Source organism: Colobus angolensis, unplaced genomic scaffold, assembly GCF_000951035.1.
Source record: "Colobus angolensis palliatus isolate OR3802 unplaced genomic scaffold, Cang.pa_1.0 Scaffold144, whole genome shotgun sequence".
NCBI classification, from domain to species: Eukaryota; Metazoa; Chordata; class Mammalia; order Primates; family Cercopithecidae; genus Colobus; species Colobus angolensis.
In genome coordinates, this window is record NW_012114533.1 from 2,783,083 (window position 1) to 2,802,751 (window position 19,669).

Sequence of the window (19,669 nt, forward strand, 5' to 3'; positions counted from 1 at the left end):
AGCAGTTTACTCTGTATGGTGGGGTTGTGGGGGCAGTCCAGGGAGGGTTTCAGAATGAGTCTGAGGTTTGATCAGAGTCTCAAAGATTAAAAGTTTTTAGGCAAAGGAATGAGCAAGTGAAGACTGTTTCAGGCACAGAGAATAGTATGTACAAAGGCACTGAAGCAAGAGTAAGCTGAGGCCTTTTGAGGATTACTAATATATATATATTTTTTTTCCTGAGATGGAGTCTCGCTCTGTCACCCAGGCTGGAGTGCTGTGGCCGGATCTCGGCTCACTGCAAGCTCCGCCTCCCGGGTTCACGCCATTCTCCTGCCTCAGCCTCCCGCGTAGCTGGGACTGCAGGCGCCCGCCACCTCGCCCGGCTAGTTTTTTGTAGTTTTTAGTAGAGACGGGGTTTCACCGTGTTAGCCAGGATGGTCTCGATCTCCTGACCTCATGATCCGCCCGTCTCAGCCTCCCAAAGTGCTGGGATTACAGGCTTGAGCCACTGCGCCTGGCCGAGGATTACTAATATTTAACTGGGGCTGCAACACAGGTATTTATGGCTGTGAAGTTAGATGAAGCTGGAACAACAGGTAGGAGTTAGATCACTAAGGACCTAGCATTCTGTGCTAAAGAACTTAAACTTGACAGGGAGGAGCTATTGAACAGTTTTAGGAAGAGGAGTGACATAATTAGCTATATGTTAGGAAGGGCCAGGCTGGAGGGAGTTAGGCTATAGTAAGGGATGATGAAGACATGAAATAACTAAAGCTGGCCAGTGAGGTTGGATTTGAAATACTTAGTACTTAGCAGATAGAATTGACAGAATTGCTGATAGTTTGGAGAGGTGTGTGTGTGGTTGGGGAACTGAAGGAGAGGAAAGAGGTTCTGGCCAAAGTGCCCGGGGGGATTGGGTACTGTTAAGATGTGAGGCCAGAAGCTTACTGGAGCTGGGGAACAGAATCCAGGGAGATTTGGATACAGAGTTATCTGGCGGAAGCTCTGATGGCTCATCTTGTCCCACCTTCAATCCCCACCCTAATTCCTTTTCTTTTTTCCCTCCCTTTCCTCCGTCCATTTCTTTCCTCACTTGTCTCCCCTTTTCCCCTTCCCCTCCTCTCCTCTCTCTCTCCCTCTCCCCATCTCTTTTCATTTAAAAATAACTATAGATTCACAGGAGGTGGCAAAGAAATGTACTGGGATGTCTCCTGCGTCCCAACAACACCCCGCCCCATGTCAGCATCTCACACGACCACAGTACAGTATCAAAACCAAGGAATTGCCATTAGTACAATCCATGGATTCAGATTTCAGTCAGTTTTACATATTGTTATGTGTGTGTTTATGTGTGTTTATGCAGTTTTGTCACATTGTAGTGTATAACCACCACCAAAATCAAGATACTCAATTTTACCATCACCATAAAACTCTCTTGTGTTACCTTTTTTTTTTTTTTTTTTCCTGAGACAGAGTCTTGCTCTGTTGCCCAGGCTGGAGTGTAGTGGCACGATCTCGGCTCACTGCAAGCTCCGCCTCCCGGACTCACACCATTCTCCTGCCTCAGCCTCCTGAGTAGCTGGGACTACAGGCGCCCACCACCACGCCCGGCTAATTTTTTGTATTTTTAGTAGAGACGGGGTTTCACCACGTTAGCCAGGATAGTCTCAATCTCCTGAGTGCTGGGATTACAGGCATGAGCCACCACACCCAGCCATCTCTTGTGTTACCTCTTTTATAGCTGCACTTATCCCGCGTCCCTCATCCTTGGCTTCACCAATATGTTCTCCAGCTCTATAATTGTTATTTAACGATTGTTACATAAATAGAATCATGCAGGATATATCCTTTGGAGATTGGCTTTTTTCCCTTAGCATAACTTCTTTGAGATTCATTCAAGTTGTTCTGTGTACCAGTAGTTCACTCATTCTTATTGCAGAGTAGTATTCCATGGCGTGAATGTACCATGGTTTTAATTTTTTTTTTTTTTTTTTTTGAGATGGAATCTCGCTCTGTTGCCCAGGTTGGAGTGCAGTGGCGCAATCTCGGCTCACTGCAAGCTCCGCCTTCCGGGTTCACGCCATTCTCCTGCCTCAGCCTCTTGAGTAGCTGGGACTGCAGGCGCCCGCCACCACGCCCAGAGAATGTTTTGTATTTTTAGTGGTGACGGGGTTTCACGGTGTTAGCCAGGATGGTCTCGATCTCCTGACCTCGTGATCCGCCCACCTTGGCCTCCCAAAGTGCTGGGATTATAGGCTTGAGCCACCGCGCCCGGCCTCGGTTTTAATTTTTTTAGCCATTCAAACTTTGAAGGACATTTGGGTAGTTTCCAATTTGGGGGTATTATGAGTAAAGCTGCCATGAGTATTCAAATACAAGTTCCTAATTGACATCTTTACTAGGTTCAGTCTTTCAGTCCATGAACGTGGCATGTTTCTCCAATGCTCTATCAGTGTTTTACAATTTTTATCACACCAATCCTGTACATATTTTGTCCAATTCATACTTAAGTATTTAATTTTTTTATTATCACCTGTCCGCTCATGCTTACTAAGTATTTAATTTTCTCTTCAGCAGTTTAAAATCTAATTTATTGGTTTCCACTTGTGCATTGAGTATATAGAAATGCAGTTGATTTTTATGTGTTGATCTGGTTATACCCTGTGACCTTCCTGAATAGTTGCAGAAGTTTTTTGTGGATTCCATGGGGTTTTCTATTAGACAGCCATGCTGTCTGCAAATCTGCAAATAGATAGTTTTCTTTCTTTTCAATCTATATGCATTTAATTTCTGTCTCATGCCTTATTGTAGTGACTAGGACTTCCAGTCTCTGTTAAATAAGAATAGTGAAAATGAGCCAGGCGCAGTGCTCACACCTGTAATCCCAGCACTTTGGGAAGCTGAGGCGGGTGGATCACCTGAGATCAGGAGTTGAGACCAGCCTGGCCAACATGGTGAGAGCCCATCTCTACTAAAATATAAAATTAACCAGGCATGGTGGTGCATGCCCATAATCCCAGCTACTCAGGAGGCAAGGCTGGAGAGTCGCTTGAACCCGGGAAGTGGAGCAGTGAGCTGAGATTGTGTAGTTGCACTCCAGCCTGGGCAACAAGAGCAAAACTCCATATAAATAAATAGTTAACATGAATGTTCTTGCCTTGTTTCCAGTCTTAGAGGAAAAACATTCAATATTTCAGCATTAAGTATGATGTTAGCTTTAGGTTTTTCGTAGATGCTCTTTATGAGACTAAGGACATTTCCCTCTATTCCTTGTGTCTTAGTCCATTTTGTGCCACTATAACAGAATACCACAGACTGGGAAATTTATAAAGAACAGAAATTTATTTCTTATGGTTCTGGAGTCCAAGATCAAGGCGCCAGCAGGTATGGTTCCACTCTCAGTTCCAAGATGGTGCCTTGCTGCTGTGTCCTCACATGGCAGGCAGCAGACGTGCAAGAAAGCAAACCTACTCCTGCAAGTCCTTTTTTGGTGGCATTAATCCATTAATGAGGGCAGAGCCCTCATGACCTAAACACTTCCAAAAAGTCCCACCTCCCAACACTGTTGCATTGAGGATTCAGTTTTCAACACATGACTTCGGGGAACGTATTCATTCAGATCATAACACCTTGTGAACTAGATCATGAATCGGTGTTGAATTTTGTCAGATGTTTTTTCTGCATCATTTCTGTGATCATATTATTTTCATTCTTTAGTTTGTTGGTATAGGGGATTAAATTGATTGGTTTTTAAATATATTGGATCAGCTTTGCATGACCTGGAATCAATCCCACTTTCTTGTGGAATATTATTTTTTATATACATTGTTTGATTTTGCTAAAATTTTATTGAGGATTTTTGTGTCTAAGTTCATGAGAAATATTGATGTATAGTTTTATTTTCTGCTATCTTTTTCTGGTGTTGGCATCAGGGTAATACTGGCCTCATGAAATTAGTTAGGAAGCGTTTCTTCTATCTTCTGGAAGAGATTACGTAAACTTTGTATTAATTCTTTGACTGTTTGGTGAAATTCTCCAGTGAAACCATCTAGGCCTGGAGATTTCTTTTCTGGGAGCTTTTAAATTACAAATCCCGCCGGGCGCGGTGGCTCAAGCCTGTAATCCCGGCACTTTGGGAGGCCGAGGCGGGCGGATCACGAGGTCAGGAAATCGAGACCATCCTGGCTAACACCGTGAAACCCCGTCTCTACTAAAAAATACAAAAAACTAGCCGGGCATGATGGCGGGCGCCTGCAGTCCCAGCTACTCAGGAGGCTGAGGCAGGAGAATGGCGTGAACCCGGGGGGCGGAGCTTGCAGCAAGCCGAGGTCGTGCCACTGCACTCCAGCCTGGGGGACAGAGCGAGACTCCGTCTCAAAAATAAATAAATAAATAAATCACAAATCCAATTTCTTTAATAGTTATAGGACTATCCACATCTTCTTTTCATTGTGACTGAGTTTTGGTAGTTTGTGCTTCTTGAGGAATAGGTCCATTTCTGATAAGCTGTCAGATATTTATGAATGTAAAGTTATCTGTAGTATTCGTTTATCTTTCTAATGGCTTCAGGGTCTGTTGTAATATTCCCTGTTTCATCTCTGATGATGATTTATATCTTCTCACTTTTTATCTTTATCAGTTTTTAGATGTTTATCAATTTTATTGAATTTTTTCCTCAAAGAACTAGTTTTTGTTTCATTAATTTTCCCTATTATTTTTCTGTTTTCTATTATTTACCTTTCTCTTTCCTTTCCAAGAGCTGATGTTTTTTTCTCTTCATAGGTTCCAACTCCATCTCCAAGGCCAAGAGTTTTCACCCCTCAGTCATCACCAGCGATGCCCTTGGCACCTTCCCATCCTAGCCCTTATCAGGGCCCCAGGATGCAGAATATAAGTGACTACAGGGCACCTGGGTCCCAGGCCATCCAGCCTTTGCCTTTGGGCCCTGGGGTAAGGCCTGGTGAGTGAGTCACTGAAGATCTGTTTGGGCAGAGCACAGAGGTGTCAGGAAAGCAACTGGCATGGCCAGCATGGATTTGGGAAGCTGTATATCTGTCTAGTGAGAGGAGCTTGGAAGTTGAAGTCTGAATTCCTAATGCTATCACTGGCTTCGTACCTTTGGCAATATACCAAAGTGTCGTGTTGCTTATCTCAACCCTATGGGATTGTTTTGAAGGTCAAATAAGGAATACAGTTAAAAATATTTTGTAAATTATAGATTTCCATATACGTGTATTAATCATTTATTATTATTAATTTTTTATTGCTATCCTGTTTCTCCTTGATATGCTCTGAGATGCTCCTGAATTGAAGTTTAGTGACAAATGACCTATTTCTGTTCTACCTCAGCTTCATCTCAGCCACAGCTATTAGGAGGGCAAAGGGTGCAAGCTCCTAACCCGGTGGGATTCCCTGGGACATGGCCTCTTCCTGGTTCCCCTCTACTCATGGCATGCCCAGACATCACGCAACCTGGCTCTACCTCCCTGCCTCAGACTCCTAGACTGTTCCCTCTGCTTCCTGTGAGACCACCAGGTCCCAGCCACATGGTCTCCCATGCCCCAGCCCCTCCTGTGAGCTTCCCTGTGCCATACCCTCCAGGGGGCCCAGGTGCCCCATGCTCTAATGTCCTCCCAACCACTGGCATCTTGACTCCTCACCCAGGTCAGTCTTCCTTCCATGGATCCCTCTTCTGGGTTATTGCCTCCCCTACCCCTCCAACTACTTTGGGAGTCTTTCCTCAAGTCAGGGGCTAGGGCCCTGTGGGGTGGAGGGTGGCCAGGAGTGTAGATGGTCTGCAGAGGGAGGTATGGTGGATTCCAACTCAAAGAATGCTTCCAGCCTTCAGATCAAAAATTTCCAGTGTTTTTCACTATGCCCCTAAAAACCTCTATCTTTTTATCCTATAGGACCTCAAGATTCCTGGAAAGAAGCTCTAGCCCCCAGGGGAAACCTCCAGAGGAACAAGGTCAATGCATCTGTCCCCACCCACTCCCTCGCACATTCACCAATGACCATGCTCTAATTCCTTGGAGGATTCAGTCAGTCCTTCCCCTTCTCAGACTGTCCCCGCCCTCCTCCCACTTACTCTTCTTTCCTCAGGACCCTCCTCTTTCTCTTCCCCTCTTACACACATACACCAGTCTCGTCACTTCCCAGTTTCCCATACTCACTCCTCTGCCTCCTTGTTCACTATCATTCCTGCCACTCCCCAAAACCAGAGCCATAGAGTCTCTCAGCTCAGACTCATGTGTCTTTCCTTCTATCTCTTTAGCTGCCAGAGATATTTATGCCCCCAGCACCAATTACTGCTCCAGTTATGAGCCTCACCCCTGAGCTTCAAGGGATTCTTCCCTCACAGCCCCCTGTCTCCGGTGTGAGTCATGCTCCCCCAGGAGCTCCAGGAGAACTCGGCTTGCAGGTAACAGGAACAATGTATTCCCCTCCCTTGGGAAACCTTCCAGCCCTCCTTGGGTGCAAGTCATGGTAGATGGGCCTGATTCCTCAAGGCAGAGACCATCTCTGAGCTGAGGGAGACTGGGGGCAGGTACCAGGTGTCCTTACTGCAGAGAAAGGGAGGCTGCTCATCTCCCCACCTCTGCTCTGATGGGAACAGTATGACTGTGAGTCACTGGGGACTAGTCCTTAGGGAAGCCATGAGAAGGACAGATTGCCCCTCTGGCCTTTCTCCCTGCTTCTTTATCAGCAGCTTCAGCACCTGCCACCTGAGAAGATGGAAAGGAAGGAGCTGCCCCCAGAGCATCAGTCCTTGAAGAGCAGCTTTGAGGCACTTCTCCAACGCTGCTCCCTGTCTGCAACTGACTTAGTGAGTCTGAACCTTCTCCACAGTGCCCTCCTCGCACCCTTTGCTGGTTCCAGGACCCCTCAGCTGTGGACCAGTTCCTTGTGTGACTCTCTTCTCACTGCCCTGAACATGCTGTCTCTATCTTGTACTTAATTAATGTCCATGTGGAGCTGGGGAAAGACTTCGAGTCTGGTCTGAAGTGTAGCTCCTTGACAGTAGGACCCAGCAGCATTGAGACCTAAAGGCAGCAGAGGTACTGGAAGGCGGGTGGAGCCAGGAGTACCAGTGCCATTCCCTTGCTGGCTGTGTCGGCTTGAGCAAGTTGCTTACTCTTCTTGGGCCTTCATTCCCTCCTCTGTGAAATGAAGCCATTCTAGCTGTAATATGCTGTGATTCTTTTTTTTTTTTGAGATGGAGTCTCGCTCTGTTGCTCAGGCTGGAGTGCAGTGGTGTGATCTCGGCTCACTGCAAGCTCCGCCTCCCGGATTCACGCCATTCTCCTGGCTCAGCCTCCTGAGTAGCTGGGATTACAGGCACCCGCCACCACACCTGGCTAATTTTTTGTATTTTTAATGGAGATGGGGTTTCACCGTGTTAGCCAGGATGGTCTCAATCTCCTGACCTTGTGATCCGCCCACCTTGGCCTCCCAAGGTGCTGGGATTACAGGCATGAGCCACCGCGCCTGGCCTAATACGCTGTGATTCTTTATGGCCCTGTGTGGTGTTAGCCTTAGGGGCGGGGGTTGGAATCCACTTCTTTCCCTGCAGAAGACAAAAAGGAAGCTGGAAGAGGCAGCCCAGCGTCTGGAGTGTCTATATGAGAAGCTCTGTGAGGGGACAGTAAGTACACCTACCTGTGCTCCCACTGCCTCCTACCCTTCCACCATGACCATGGCCAAAGGAAGTCCAGTGTCTTTTCTTCCCATGGGTCTCACTGACCTGGGTTCCCCACAAAATATGTGCATCTTGCCTGGACTGGGCCCAGAACTTAAGTCTTCCCTTATCCCTTCCATGCTGCCAGGGTAGGGACTGGGTTGGGCTCGCTAACCTAAGGGTCATTCCCTCCACAGCTCTCACCTCATGTCGTGGCTGGGCTCCATGAGGTTGCCCGATGCGTGGATGCAGGAAGCTTTGAGCAGGGCCTCGCAGTGCATGCCCAGGTGGCGGGCTGCAGCAGCTTCAGCGAAGTGTCCAGCTTCATGCCTATCTTGAAGGCAGTCCTCATCATTGCTCAAAAGCTGCTGGTCTAAACCAGGCAGCCTCTCTTGCTAGGAGGCCACTTCTGCTGTTACTTAACTCCTCCCTGCAGAAGAGGGGACTTTTGCAACAGATTCTGTTTGTTTTTCCTGACTCTTTTCCTTGCTGCCAGGTATGTGATGCTGTAGGCTTGACTCCAAACCAGCTGAGTGCCTGCTTTTTACTCCTTTATGCCTGGCCTTCTGGGATCTGTCCAAGACACTCTCAGGCCTGGAGGCAGGGCATAGAGTCAGTTCTTCACTCTTCCTAATACTACACTCTGTAAGGACCTGGGGCAGAATATCTTCTCCCCCAGGGATCTTCTGTTTATGTGGCTTCTGAGAGGGTGAACAAGATTGTTACTTTTAAGTCTACCTCTGCTGTGACCCATCATGTGGGTCTGTTGTTTCTCCCTTCTGTGGTTTATGAGCCTGCCCTTACCTTTTCCCTGCCTCTGACTTAGTATTTCCAGGTCTGTATTTCTCTGTAGCCCAGAGTATGGGGTAGAGCTGACTGCTGTTCACCCTTTGAACAAGTCATGGACGTGAGGGATGGGTGCTGAGGAGAACCAAGAGAGGAAACTTTGGCGCTGTTAAAATGGAATTTCTCATGTGCCAGCATTATTAAGGGTGGGCTAGGTTGGATGGAAGGTGAAAGGGGTGAACTGCCTTTTGCTGGAAGCTATCTTAGGCTGTGAGATAGGAGCAGGGGAACCACAGCCTATGGGGAACTGCCCTTGACTCCACCTATGTTGGAGCCTTAGCCCAAGGCCATTCCTTCTGTGACGATAAAGCCCAGTTCTATATTCTCTTCCAGCACTGCTCCTCAAGGGTTGGGGGCCTTTCTACCTTGCAGCCACCACATGTCCCAGGGCTACCTTCTCGGACTGGATTTGCATTTGTGGCACTGTGTTTGATGCAGTGATGTACTTAATGGTGCAATAAAGCTGCTTCGATTTGGTTTCCTCTGTCATCTCCCAGTCATTGTCTCCTCTGGGTTCTATTTTGCCATTACCTTCCTAGTCCTCTTTATTCTTGCTTCCTGCACCCTAGTAAGGCAGGGGAGAGGCTTAGGGAGAGATAAATCAAGAAAGTTGGGCCGGGCGCGGTGGCTCAAGCCTGTAATCCCAGCATTTTGGGAGGCCGAGACGGGCGGATCACGAGGTCAGGAGATCGAGACCATCCTGGCTAACATGGTGAAACCCTGTCTCTACTAAAAAATACAAAAAAACTAGCCGGGCGAGGTGGCGGGCGCCTGTAGTCCCAGCTTACTCGGGAGGCGGAGCTTGCAGTGAGCTGAGATCCGGCCACTACACTCCAGCCTGGGCGACAGAGCGAGACTCCGTCTCAAAAAAAAAAAAAAAAAAAAAAAAGAAAGTTAAAGGAAGGTGTCCAGCTCCACTGAATTAGGTTCTCTCCTTGCAGCATTTGTGGTCACTCTGCTGGGTGTGTTGGGGGCGGGGGGGTTGTCTCTCTTCATCCGTGCCTGGTGTTCAGTTCCAGGGTTTTCCGCACCCCACTTCAGGGCTGAGCTCAGCTATACAAAGGGACTGGGTGTGAAGCCAGGGGATACTAGCCCTAATCCTGTTGTAGATCCCATCATGTCTGTGGGCTAGATGTGTGTGTGTTTGGGAGGGAGGGATTGTTAGGCAGTATTTGTTTGTAAAGCCACTTGCTCTTCAGATAATACTTGCACTAACTTCTATTGATGAAGCAGTGTGAGCCCCAGCAAAGTCCTTTCCCAAAGTGTCTTTGAAGCCAAGAGCCCATTGAAGGGAAGAAAGGCCGGGAGAGGGGATTAGTTTGTTCAGCAGCTGTGAATTTCAGTGGGAGGTTGATGAACTCCGAAGTCTTTGTTTAAATTAAAGTGGGGGAGAAAAAAGCCGCTGCTGGAGCGAGAGCCCCACTTGGGGCCCTGAACTAACACAAGGAGAAGTCTGAGCTGCAGGGAGCTGTGTACTGACTGCGAAGACTTTTCCCAAACACTTTCGGAAAAGGTGTTGTGAGAAGACAAGGGGGCGGAGTGGCGGATTAGCATGTGAAATGAAGTTTTCATTGACTCCATTGGGGGTAGAAGGCTATTTTAATGGCATTTTGTTCTCCTATTTTCTCTTCTTGAGCTCTTTAGATATATTGTTTTGCTAAGACAGGCTTTCTTCCCCCTTCTTTCCAGTCTGAGGATTGCCTCTATGGGAGCCAACATAAATATTTCTCCTCCAGGAATGCGGGTTAATTAAAAGGAAATGAATGAGTGGAAGCATCCAATCCAGACCTACAATAGGCGAGTGCCCTGGCCTGCCCTCCCCTCCCACCACCGCCAGCACCACCAGCGCCGAAGACGACCCAGTCTCTGTCTTTGCCCTAACCTGCTGCTAAGGCCAGTTGAGACTGCGATTCTTTTCAAAAAGAAAAAGCTCTGCCTGTGTGTAGGCTCACAGGCCAGGGACAGGAAGGAGACAGTGTTTTGCCTACCCCAACCAATTTCCTTGTCACTTCTCAGGACCTCCCTCTGTTTCTGTCTTCTGACTGAGACAGATGGGCTCCTGAAGAGCACACGAGAGGTGGGAAGGGGCCTGTGCTCTGCACTCACCCCACAGTAACTTACTAGTTGGGGGAAGAAGCCAGTCATCTTTCTCAGCATCAGTTTAAATCTGTAAAACAAAAGGTTTGACTAGCTGACCTCAAAGATGTCTTCTCAACCACCATTTCTGGAGTTGTCTACTTTGTAAAGGGACCATGGCCCTGGCGATTGAGTATAACATGAGAACTTAAACTCCATGATGCAGCAATGGCAGTGGTTGTTCACCACTGTCTCCACTGTGGTGTTTGTTGAATGAACAAATGAACAAGTGGATATTGCAAAAGGAAGGGAAAAGCTTACAGATCCAAGGCAGCTCAGTCATGTTTTCTTGATAGAACTGGAATGAATCTGGTATCCATTTGGGGATATAAAACAATAACCTATGAAATAATGTTCTGGCAGCATGACATATTTAGAGTGCCGACCTGGAGTTATCAAATATGAAGCACAATAGTTCTCCTGCTTTTATGCTAAGAGACTTCCTGGAGAATGCAGCTTTACTTTACAACATTGTACTTTTAAATTTTCTAGCTGCCTTGCCAAACTTTCTTCGTGTACATTATCAAGTAATTCTGCAAAGTGGGACAGGTAGGTTAGTATATGCTGCTTCTTGATTAAGGAGAAAAGGTGAGTTGGGAGGCTCAGATAAAAGTGGAGGGAAGGCATGAAGGGCCTTTTGCTGATGGAGCTGGAAATGAAGCACTAGGAACCCCTGAAAGGAAGTGTATCCCCGGTCAGGAAGGGGAAACTCTCTCCTCCGTAAGAGTTGGTAAGACCAGAAGGTATGTGGGTGAGGCCAGGGGTTTGGGATCTGACCTGGCTATTGCCTTAGTTTGGATTACGGGAACCCTTGACTCATACAGGTGAGCCCCTAGAGTCTTGGCTTTTGTTACTTGGAGCCAGTCACACTGCTTTCTCCTACTCTGGGAGAGGAAGGTTGAGGTCATCTAACATCTGACCAGTTCTGCTCTAGAAGAGCTGCCCAGCCCCAGACCTGGGACTGTCCTAGGGCAAGGAAGCTGGCTGGGGAGCTCCTTGGGCTACAGAGGGTCTGTCAGGGATTGGTTCTTCCCTACCCAAGGTCTTGCTCTGTTTCATAAACAAGTCCCTGCTGTGCTCCTCTCTGAGAATAAAACCAGAAGACTCAAGTACCACAAGCAGCAAGCTCATGGCTATTGAGTGAATGTATTAGAAGATTTATATAGGTGATTTACTAATCCTTGGCAGCTTAGCCTCAATCCAGATAACTGTTTGGGCCACCAGGGAAGTGAGGCTCTAGGGAGGATGGTATCCTGCCAAGAGGGGAGGGAGGAGAGAGCCCACAGGTTGTATCTGTTACCACACCCCACCCCAATATCCTCAAGAATAAGTGCAGTACCTAGAAAAAGAGCACATATCACAATGACTGCAATAAATTAAGGTTCAAGGTGCTGAACTTCCTATTAGCAACAGTTTCATTGCAGGAAGTTTACTCATGGAAGGAAGATATCCAGTGCTGTGAATCCTGCCTGTTTGGGAACCAGGTTAGTGATAAGGAAGGGTCTCAGTTTCTCCTTATGACCTGCCCCTAGAGGTGCAGACCAGGATCTGAACAGGAAAGTGGCTTTATTTACCTCAGTCTTGGCTCAGAGGAACAAAGATCCTTTGGGGAAGAAGAAGAGGTAAAGGTGGTTGCTAGGAGGAAGTAGGTCAGGAGAAGGTAGAAGGTACCTTTAAAGGGTAGGAAATGACTGTAATCAGCCCTTAACATATTTCCTAGACCTTTGGGGTGTGTATCTGGAGTCCCTTGGGTGATTGTCTAGGAAGGTCATTGCCCCACTAGTAAAGTCTATCATGACATGTCTATTCACTAGTAAAGTCTATCATGACATGTCTATTCACTAGTCAAGTCTATCATGACATGATACCATAAGGATGAGTAGCACCCTTGGTGTTCAAATCAGCACTCCAGAGGAGCTCCCTCTTCCTGCATCTTCAACCTCTGCCTCTAGGAACCAACCCCAGAGACATGCTTTGCCGGGGCCAGTTTCCTCAGTTTTTCTGGGAAAGAAAGGAAAGGGAGAAGAGAGAAAGCATTCAAGATTCCTGGGGAGTCTAGGTCAGCAGGTAACAGGGGAGGAGCTGTGCAGAAGAGAGGGGCAGCAGTGGGCAAAAGGGCAAAGCTTTGGCTTTACCTGGGCCCTGCGTGTCTGAGAAGGGTTCTTCCAGCGCCTGAGGCTTGATAGGCTAGGTCAGACATTAAGGCTGCTAGGAAAGGGGAGGAGGAACACCTGTTCTCATCCTAATCCAAGGAAGACCAGTAGCTCAAAGCCTGAGTTCTCAGTCAGACCTAGGTGTGGCTGCGAGGAGGCTTCAAACAGAGCCCTAGGAGAGCACAGAGGAATTGGGGAAACAGGCTGGAAAGTGGCAAACTTCGGAGAAATTGCAGTCTCTCCTTCTCAGGATCCCTAGGTCTGGAGCGGGTTCCCCTTTACCTAGGTTCCACAGTTACTGGGATCTCTAAAAGAAGCCAAGAACCGGTGGGAAAAGGAGGGGGCAGAGGAAACGCTTAGGGTTTTCTCCCGGGTTTGTGCGCAGCGCCCCCCCGCGGCCGCTCTGCGCGGCTGCAGAAGTACTTGGTGACCCGCCGGCGGCACTGCTCGCAGCGGACTGCGCAGCACCAGTGGAACTTGCAGTTGCAGCTGGACACGGTCTCGGCCCGGCGCTCCTCCACCGCCAGCCCGCAGTCCCCGCAGAGCCGGCGGCAGCTGCGGCGTTCCCAGCGACCCAGGGCCCGCCCGCGCCTCAGGCACTCTCGGCCTTCGGTGCCCAGCAGTCCTAGCGTTTTGTTCTCCAGGCAGTAGTCCGGGGAGTCCTCCAGGTGCACCAGCTCCCGGGTGGAGATGGAGCGAAAGGTGTCGGCGATGGCGCCGCGGCCAGCAGCGCTGTTGCCAGCACCCTGCAGCAGGTCTACCTTGAGTGCTGCGTGGTACTTCTCCTTCAGGTGCGCGCCCACCTCGCGGAACTCGGGCAGCTGCAGCCAACAGGTCTGCGTGGTGCAGCTGCCAGACACGCCGTGGCACTTGCACGTACGTTTCATGGTGCCCTTCACCGCCTAGGGAGAGAGCTAAGAGTGAGAGACCCGAGATTAAGCGCGTGGCGAGTTTAACTGTCCCTGCGGGAGTTGCGAGGAGTCTAGTTAGTCTACTGGGGCAGCCCACTTGGTACCTTATTTTGCCAGTCTTTTAAATGAACTGAAGAGTTGTCCACACCTGGAGCTCGTAGTGGATGGAGCCAGCAGCTGTCTATTCCCGAGGGCTGCGGGACTCACCTTGCGGCCAGCCTCGTTGTTGTGCAGGTTCATGGCTGCCCGTGCATCCTGTCCTGTTTCCAGGGCATCGACAAACTGCTTGGAAATCGCCTCTCCGAAGCCCACATTGTCGCTGCAGCCTCCCCACAGCCAGCCTTGGCCCCCTGGAAAAGTGGGGGGGGGGGGACAGGTCATTGAGCAAGCGGGCGCAGAGCCTCCTGGGCTGCTGTTTCTAACTGGGTTCGGGGTGGGGGGGTCCAGGATAGGAGAGGATTAAGGTTGGGCGAGTACCCAGTATCCAGATCAGTTGCCGTCTATATTTGTTTTTGCCACCTTTACACGCCCACTTCCAGGTTTAGCCAATCCCCTGCTCAGGATTCAATGACGTAAGTAGTTGCCGAGTGGATTCTTTGCAAGGCGCCAGGACACTCCTCTGCCAACAGTGCCTCTTCCCATGGGCAGAGGGTGCACGTGCCCTGCTGGTGATTGAGGTCCAGAAGGGACAAAATGGTGCCAAAAAGATGAGGAAAGCTCAAGCATTGGGTGGGAAAGAGGGGTACAATTGAAATATGGAACAATGATGTTGGAAATTGGTCAGGAGGGCACAGGATTGGAGACGGCACTGGAGGAAAAGAGTGGAAAGTAGACGGGGATAGGCAACACGGAAGGAAGTTCCCCTTGTGTTTGAGAGAAGCAGCAGAGGAATCCCCAGAGTATTGCTTCTTTATTATTATGTTTAAATTAAGGAAACTACTCAATGAGACAAGAAGGTCCTAAGCTACATTTAGCCTGGCTTGTCATTGTAGGGCTTGAGATCAAACTCGTTCACCCACCTTCCGCATGATTTTCTTCATATTTAGAAAAACACAGCTCTTCTTCACCCCCACTAGGCTTTTCATTCTTTATGTGAATTGAGCTGGCCTATGGTACCCATCCCCACATTACTACTCACCCAGTTGCCCATTGCGGGAGTCATCACAGCCACAGTTATCAAAATCTCCAAGGCTGCAGTTTCTAGTCAGGGTGTACATGACTCCAGCAGAACTGATGGCATGCACAAATGCTGTCTCCCGATTAGCTAGCAGGAACCAAAAATCCAGAGTTAGAGGGAGGGGTTGCAGCTTAAAGAAATACCAGACATGCTACCTTTCTTTAATAACCATCATTATATCCTCTTTCCCTAGCTCCATCCTATTTCCCTATCTTTATTATTATTATTTTTTAACTTTTATTTTTTGCAGAGAGAGGGTCTCACTATGTTGCCCAGGCTTGTCTGGAACTCTGGGCTCAGTCTTCCTACCGCGTCCTCCCGAAGAGCTTGGGATTACAAACTTGAGCCACTGTGCCTGGCCTTCCCATCTTTATAGTGTATCTTACCCTCTTCCATGGTCTGCTCCATCCCTGGCATTAGCCCTACTCTTCTCACCTACTGTCATTTCAGGTCACACATTTTATGACCAGGTGACTAGGGTACTATTGACACACATGATTGTAAATGATTTAGGTTGGAAAGAGCCTGAAGAAGAAATGGGGAGGGAGATGAATCTGAAGGCTCGGTGGTAAAGAACCCATCCCCACTTCCTCCTGGAACACTGGAGCCTAAGAGTCATGTGCAGTTAGTCTTGAAAAGAACCTCTGATTGGCAGCTCTTTCATTGACTGGCATGGCCACTCTTTATCTTATCTTCTCCGTGGGAATCTGTCACTCTCCACTTGCCCAGTACCTCTCTGCTAAGGAAGGGGCTAAGGAGTATGAGGAATTGTGACCTCTGCCTACTTCCTGATATTACTTACATTGTGAGGAGACCTTTAGCCAACTGGGAGGCCAAGGATGGTATGGGATTGGGAGTAAGGCAATATCCATTTGTTGAGCAATGAGAGTGTTGAGAAAGAAAGAAAAAACTCTATAGGTGGGAAAAAGGAAGTAGAAAAGGAAAAGAGAAGATCCTGGAGAGGGAGATCACCTAAGAGAAGAGAGCAGGTGAGGAATAAGTGTGTCCAGGAGACAAGGGACTATCCCTGGGGCTCTAACCTGTGACCAGGGGGTCCAGGGAGCTGTGGCTGAGGCTTTTCTTACCACTGCGAAGCCCACCATGGCTGGACAGCTGCAGAGCTCTCTCAGGGCAGTTCCAGCGGTCCCAGGCAAACTGATACTTGCATTCTTCAATACCACTCTGGGCACCAGCTGCCACACTGCTGGAGTAAATCAGGTAAGCCTGTAGGGACATAGGGGTAAAAACTCAGACTGAACTTAGGAGGAATTTTCCCTAAACTGACCAAACACCTCCCTTCCTGCTCACTCTCCCATCCCTCCAAAATAATGATGGAGTAAGCACTTTAAATATGCTGTCTCATTTGACATCACAGATAACCTGTGAAATAGGCACTATTTTATAGATTAGGAAACCGAGGCTCAGGGAATGAGCTAAAGTGATTTCCCCAAAGTTGCAGAGCTAGCAAATGGCAGAACTAGAAATGAAACCAGTTTTATCAGACTCTAGTCCCTGTCATCCTTTATTCACCTTTGTTCATTAAACTATCCTGCCTCTCCAAAATGAGCCCAAATCACACAATTCATGAAATTTAAGCAGTTCTCGTCACATGACCATCTTAGAAAATAACATTTTGGAACTGAAAATGCCCATGAGTGTAAAGATCATGTAGTACAATTCCAGCATTTTAAACATGGGAAACTGCATCCCACCACGGGGCACTGAGAAGGATGTGTGACTTTGCAGCCTGACACCTATAAAAGGCTGTTGACTTTTATGGCTCTGGAAATTCTAGCCATAAATTCAGAATTAGTGCTCCTGAGTTCTTATCTTGGCTCTGACAATGGCTTGCTATGTGGTTTTAGATGTGTCCCTAACACCCTCTGGGTCTCAGTCTTTCTATCTGTAATATATACAGCATAACAAAAGATGTGGATATAATGAAAAATCCGCATTTATCATCTTTAGTCAACAGGCTAAGATTAGTGAAATCCATATCAATTAAAGGAATTTGTTCTTACCTTTGGACCAGTCATCAGGAAATTGTTCACTGACCTATAAGAGAAAAAACAAAAACAGAATATAATGCAGAGACACCAACTTGTTTCTGCTTCCAAGAATGGTAAGAATTACTTCAGCACATGTAATTAATAGGAAGAAAGGGCAACTAGTTTTACCCAGGAAACACTGTGCATAACAAACCTACTAAAGATAATTTACAGCCAGGTGGGGTGGCTCATGCCTGTATTCCCAGCACCTTGGGAGGCTGAAGCAGGCAGATCACTTGAGGTCGGGAGTTCGAGACCAGCCTGGCCAAACATGGTGAAACCCCGTCTCTGCTAAAAATACAAAAATTAGCGGGGCATGGTGGTGGACACCTGTAGTCCCAGCTACTCAGGAGGCTGAGGCATGAGAATCACTTGAACCTGGGAGGTGGAGGTTGTAGTGAGCCGAGATCATGCCACTGCACTCCAGCCTGGGCGACAGAGCGAAATTCCATTTAAACACACACACAAACACACACACACACACAACTTAGTAGAAAAGAACATTAATAAAAGTAGTATAATTTCCTTGCATTTTTAAAGCCAGGTAAAATTTCTAGTACCATAAACTTGATAGTAATGGTTGCTGATTATTCTGCCATGAAGTGGGGAGACGGCTAGCATTAACTCCTGACTATGTTCCTTATGCTCTACTCTCAGTATTTTACATGTTGATCTTGTTAAATCCTTACTGTCTCAGGCATTTATTTATTTATTTATTTATTTTTTGAGACGAAGTCTTGCTCTGTCGCCCAGGCTGGAGTGCAGTGGCCGGATCTCAGCTCACTGCAACCTCCGCCTCCCGGGTTCTCGCCATTCTCCTGCCTCAGCCTCCTGAGTAGCTGGGACCACAGGCGCCCGCCACCTCGCCCGGCTAATTTTTTGTATTTTTAGTAGAGATGGGGTTTCACCGTGTTAGCCAGGATGGTCTCGATCTCCTGACCTCGTGATCCGTCCGTCTCGGCCTCCCAAAGTGCTGGGATTACAGGCTTGAGCCACCGCGCCCGGCCTGGCATTATTATCTCTATTTTGCAAATAGGAAATCTGAGACTCCAGAAAAGTTAAACATGTGTTCAGGCTCACCCAGCTAATAAGTGAGTGAAGCAGGATTTGAATCCAAGTTCATCTGACTCTATGGGATGTTAGAAGGATACTTCTCTAATTAGGAAGAGGTAAACAGTGGAATCTCTCTCTAGGGATTGAGTCGTAATTAAACTCTAAAAATAAGTAATCTGACTTGGGAAAATGGCTTGGCTGCCCCTTTTAAAACTAAAAATGGGCTGAGTGCAGTGGCTCACGCCCATAATCCTACCACTTTGGGAGGCTGAGGTGGGTGGATCACCTGAATCCAGGAGTTCAAGACCAGCCTAGGCATCATGGTGAAATCCAATCTCTACTAAAAAAAAAAAAAATAGCTAGGCATGGTGGTATGTGCTTATCATCCCAGCTACTCAGGTGGCTGAGGCGCAAGAATCACTTGAACACTGGAGGCAGAGGCTGCAATGAGCTGAGACTGCACCGCTGCACTCCAGTCTAGGTGACAGAGTGAGATTCTGTCTCCAAAAAAAAAAACTAAAACTAAACTAAACTAAAAATGAACTTGCCATATGACTTAGCAATTGCACTCTTGGGCATTTATCCCAGAGAAATGAAGACTTATTTTCACTCAGAAAGTTGTACCTAGATGCTCATAGCCACTTTATTCGTAATAGTCAAAAATTGGAAACTACCCAATGTCCTTCAAAGAGTGAATGGTTTAGAAAACTGTGCTACATTCATACCATGGAATATTAACAATAAAAGGGACTGGTCTGTTGATACATGCAACAACTTGGATGAACCTGAAGGAAGTTACGGATGATTAAAGTCAATCTCAGAAGGATACGTACTGCATGATTCTATTTACATAACAATAGTGAAATAATATACATTATATAATTATAGAGCTGGAGGACAGATTAGTGGTTGCCAAGGATTTGGGATGGGGGATGGATGTGGCTATAAAGAGTAACATGAGAAAGTCTTGGGGGGATGGCCAAATGTCTTGACTATGGTTATGCAAGGCTACACATGCCAAAATTGCATAAAGCCACACACATGAGTACATGTACAAACAAGTGCATGTAAAAATGGTGAAGTCTGAATAAGCTTCGTGGATACTGTACTAACATTGTAAGGTGTTCACACTGGGGGAGGTTGGGGCAAGCGTACATGGGACTTCCCCGTACATTTCTTCCCTGTCTGTACATGTCTTGCAAATCTATAATTATCTAAAAATAAAAAGTTAAATATATATGTACATACACACATGATTTGCAGGGCTAGAGACTTGGAGAATGACTTCAGTATAGGCATTTGAAAATCAGAATCTATTTCTTTTTCCATTATAATGTGAGGAACTAATACGGGAATTATTATGTATTGTTCCATGAAATCTGGTGTACCCCTGCAATTCTGAAGGTCAATAAGATGATGAACATCATCAGAAAAGGGATTGGAAATGAAATAGACCAAGAAAGTTTAGTCTCTTGTCAGGCCAAAAGAGCTTGACTGACTCTCTTCATACAAAACACATATAACACCAAAAATGTGAGTAGTTTTTGAAAACCAGTATTAACAAACTAAGAGGCTGCCACATGAGAAGATGAAAAAGATTCTAAATGAGTTGTAATAGAATTTTAGAAAATCAAAATTACTATGAAGTCTAGCAAAACTAAGGCCTGTTTTTTTTTTTTTTTTTT

The 19,669-nt window shown here is 47.1% G+C and overlaps 2 protein-coding genes across 3 annotated transcripts in view; one reads left to right on the forward strand and one right to left on the reverse strand.

The window, feature by feature from the left end:
* Window positions 1–8,986, forward strand: part of SEC31B (SEC31 homolog B (S. cerevisiae)) — a 47,457-nt gene extending 38,471 nt beyond the window's left edge. For both annotated transcript variants that reach the window (XM_011935536.1, XM_011935537.1), the window contains 7 exons: window positions 4,765–4,942; window positions 5,332–5,646; window positions 5,892–5,950; window positions 6,257–6,403; window positions 6,692–6,808; window positions 7,556–7,627; window positions 7,858–8,986. In XM_011935536.1, the coding sequence (XP_011790926.1) occupies window positions 4,765–4,942; window positions 5,332–5,646; window positions 5,892–5,950; window positions 6,257–6,403; window positions 6,692–6,808; window positions 7,556–7,627; window positions 7,858–8,037 (1,068 nt within the window). In that variant the 3' untranslated portion in view covers window positions 8,038–8,986. The remainder of the gene's footprint in view (window positions 1–4,764; window positions 4,943–5,331; window positions 5,647–5,891; window positions 5,951–6,256; window positions 6,404–6,691; window positions 6,809–7,555; window positions 7,628–7,857) is intronic.
* Window positions 8,987–12,906: 3,920 nt separating this feature from the next.
* WNT8B (wingless-type MMTV integration site family, member 8B) overlaps window positions 12,907–19,669 on the reverse strand; it is a 23,735-nt gene continuing 16,972 nt past the window's right edge. The window contains exons 2-6 of the mRNA XM_011935543.1: window positions 16,905–16,938; window positions 15,969–16,107; window positions 14,845–14,970; window positions 13,914–14,056; window positions 12,907–13,697 (exon numbers count right to left, since the gene is read on the reverse strand). Of these exons, the coding sequence (XP_011790933.1) occupies window positions 13,152–13,697; window positions 13,914–14,056; window positions 14,845–14,970; window positions 15,969–16,107; window positions 16,905–16,938 (988 nt within the window). The 3' untranslated portion in view covers window positions 12,907–13,151. The remainder of the gene's footprint in view (window positions 13,698–13,913; window positions 14,057–14,844; window positions 14,971–15,968; window positions 16,108–16,904; window positions 16,939–19,669) is intronic.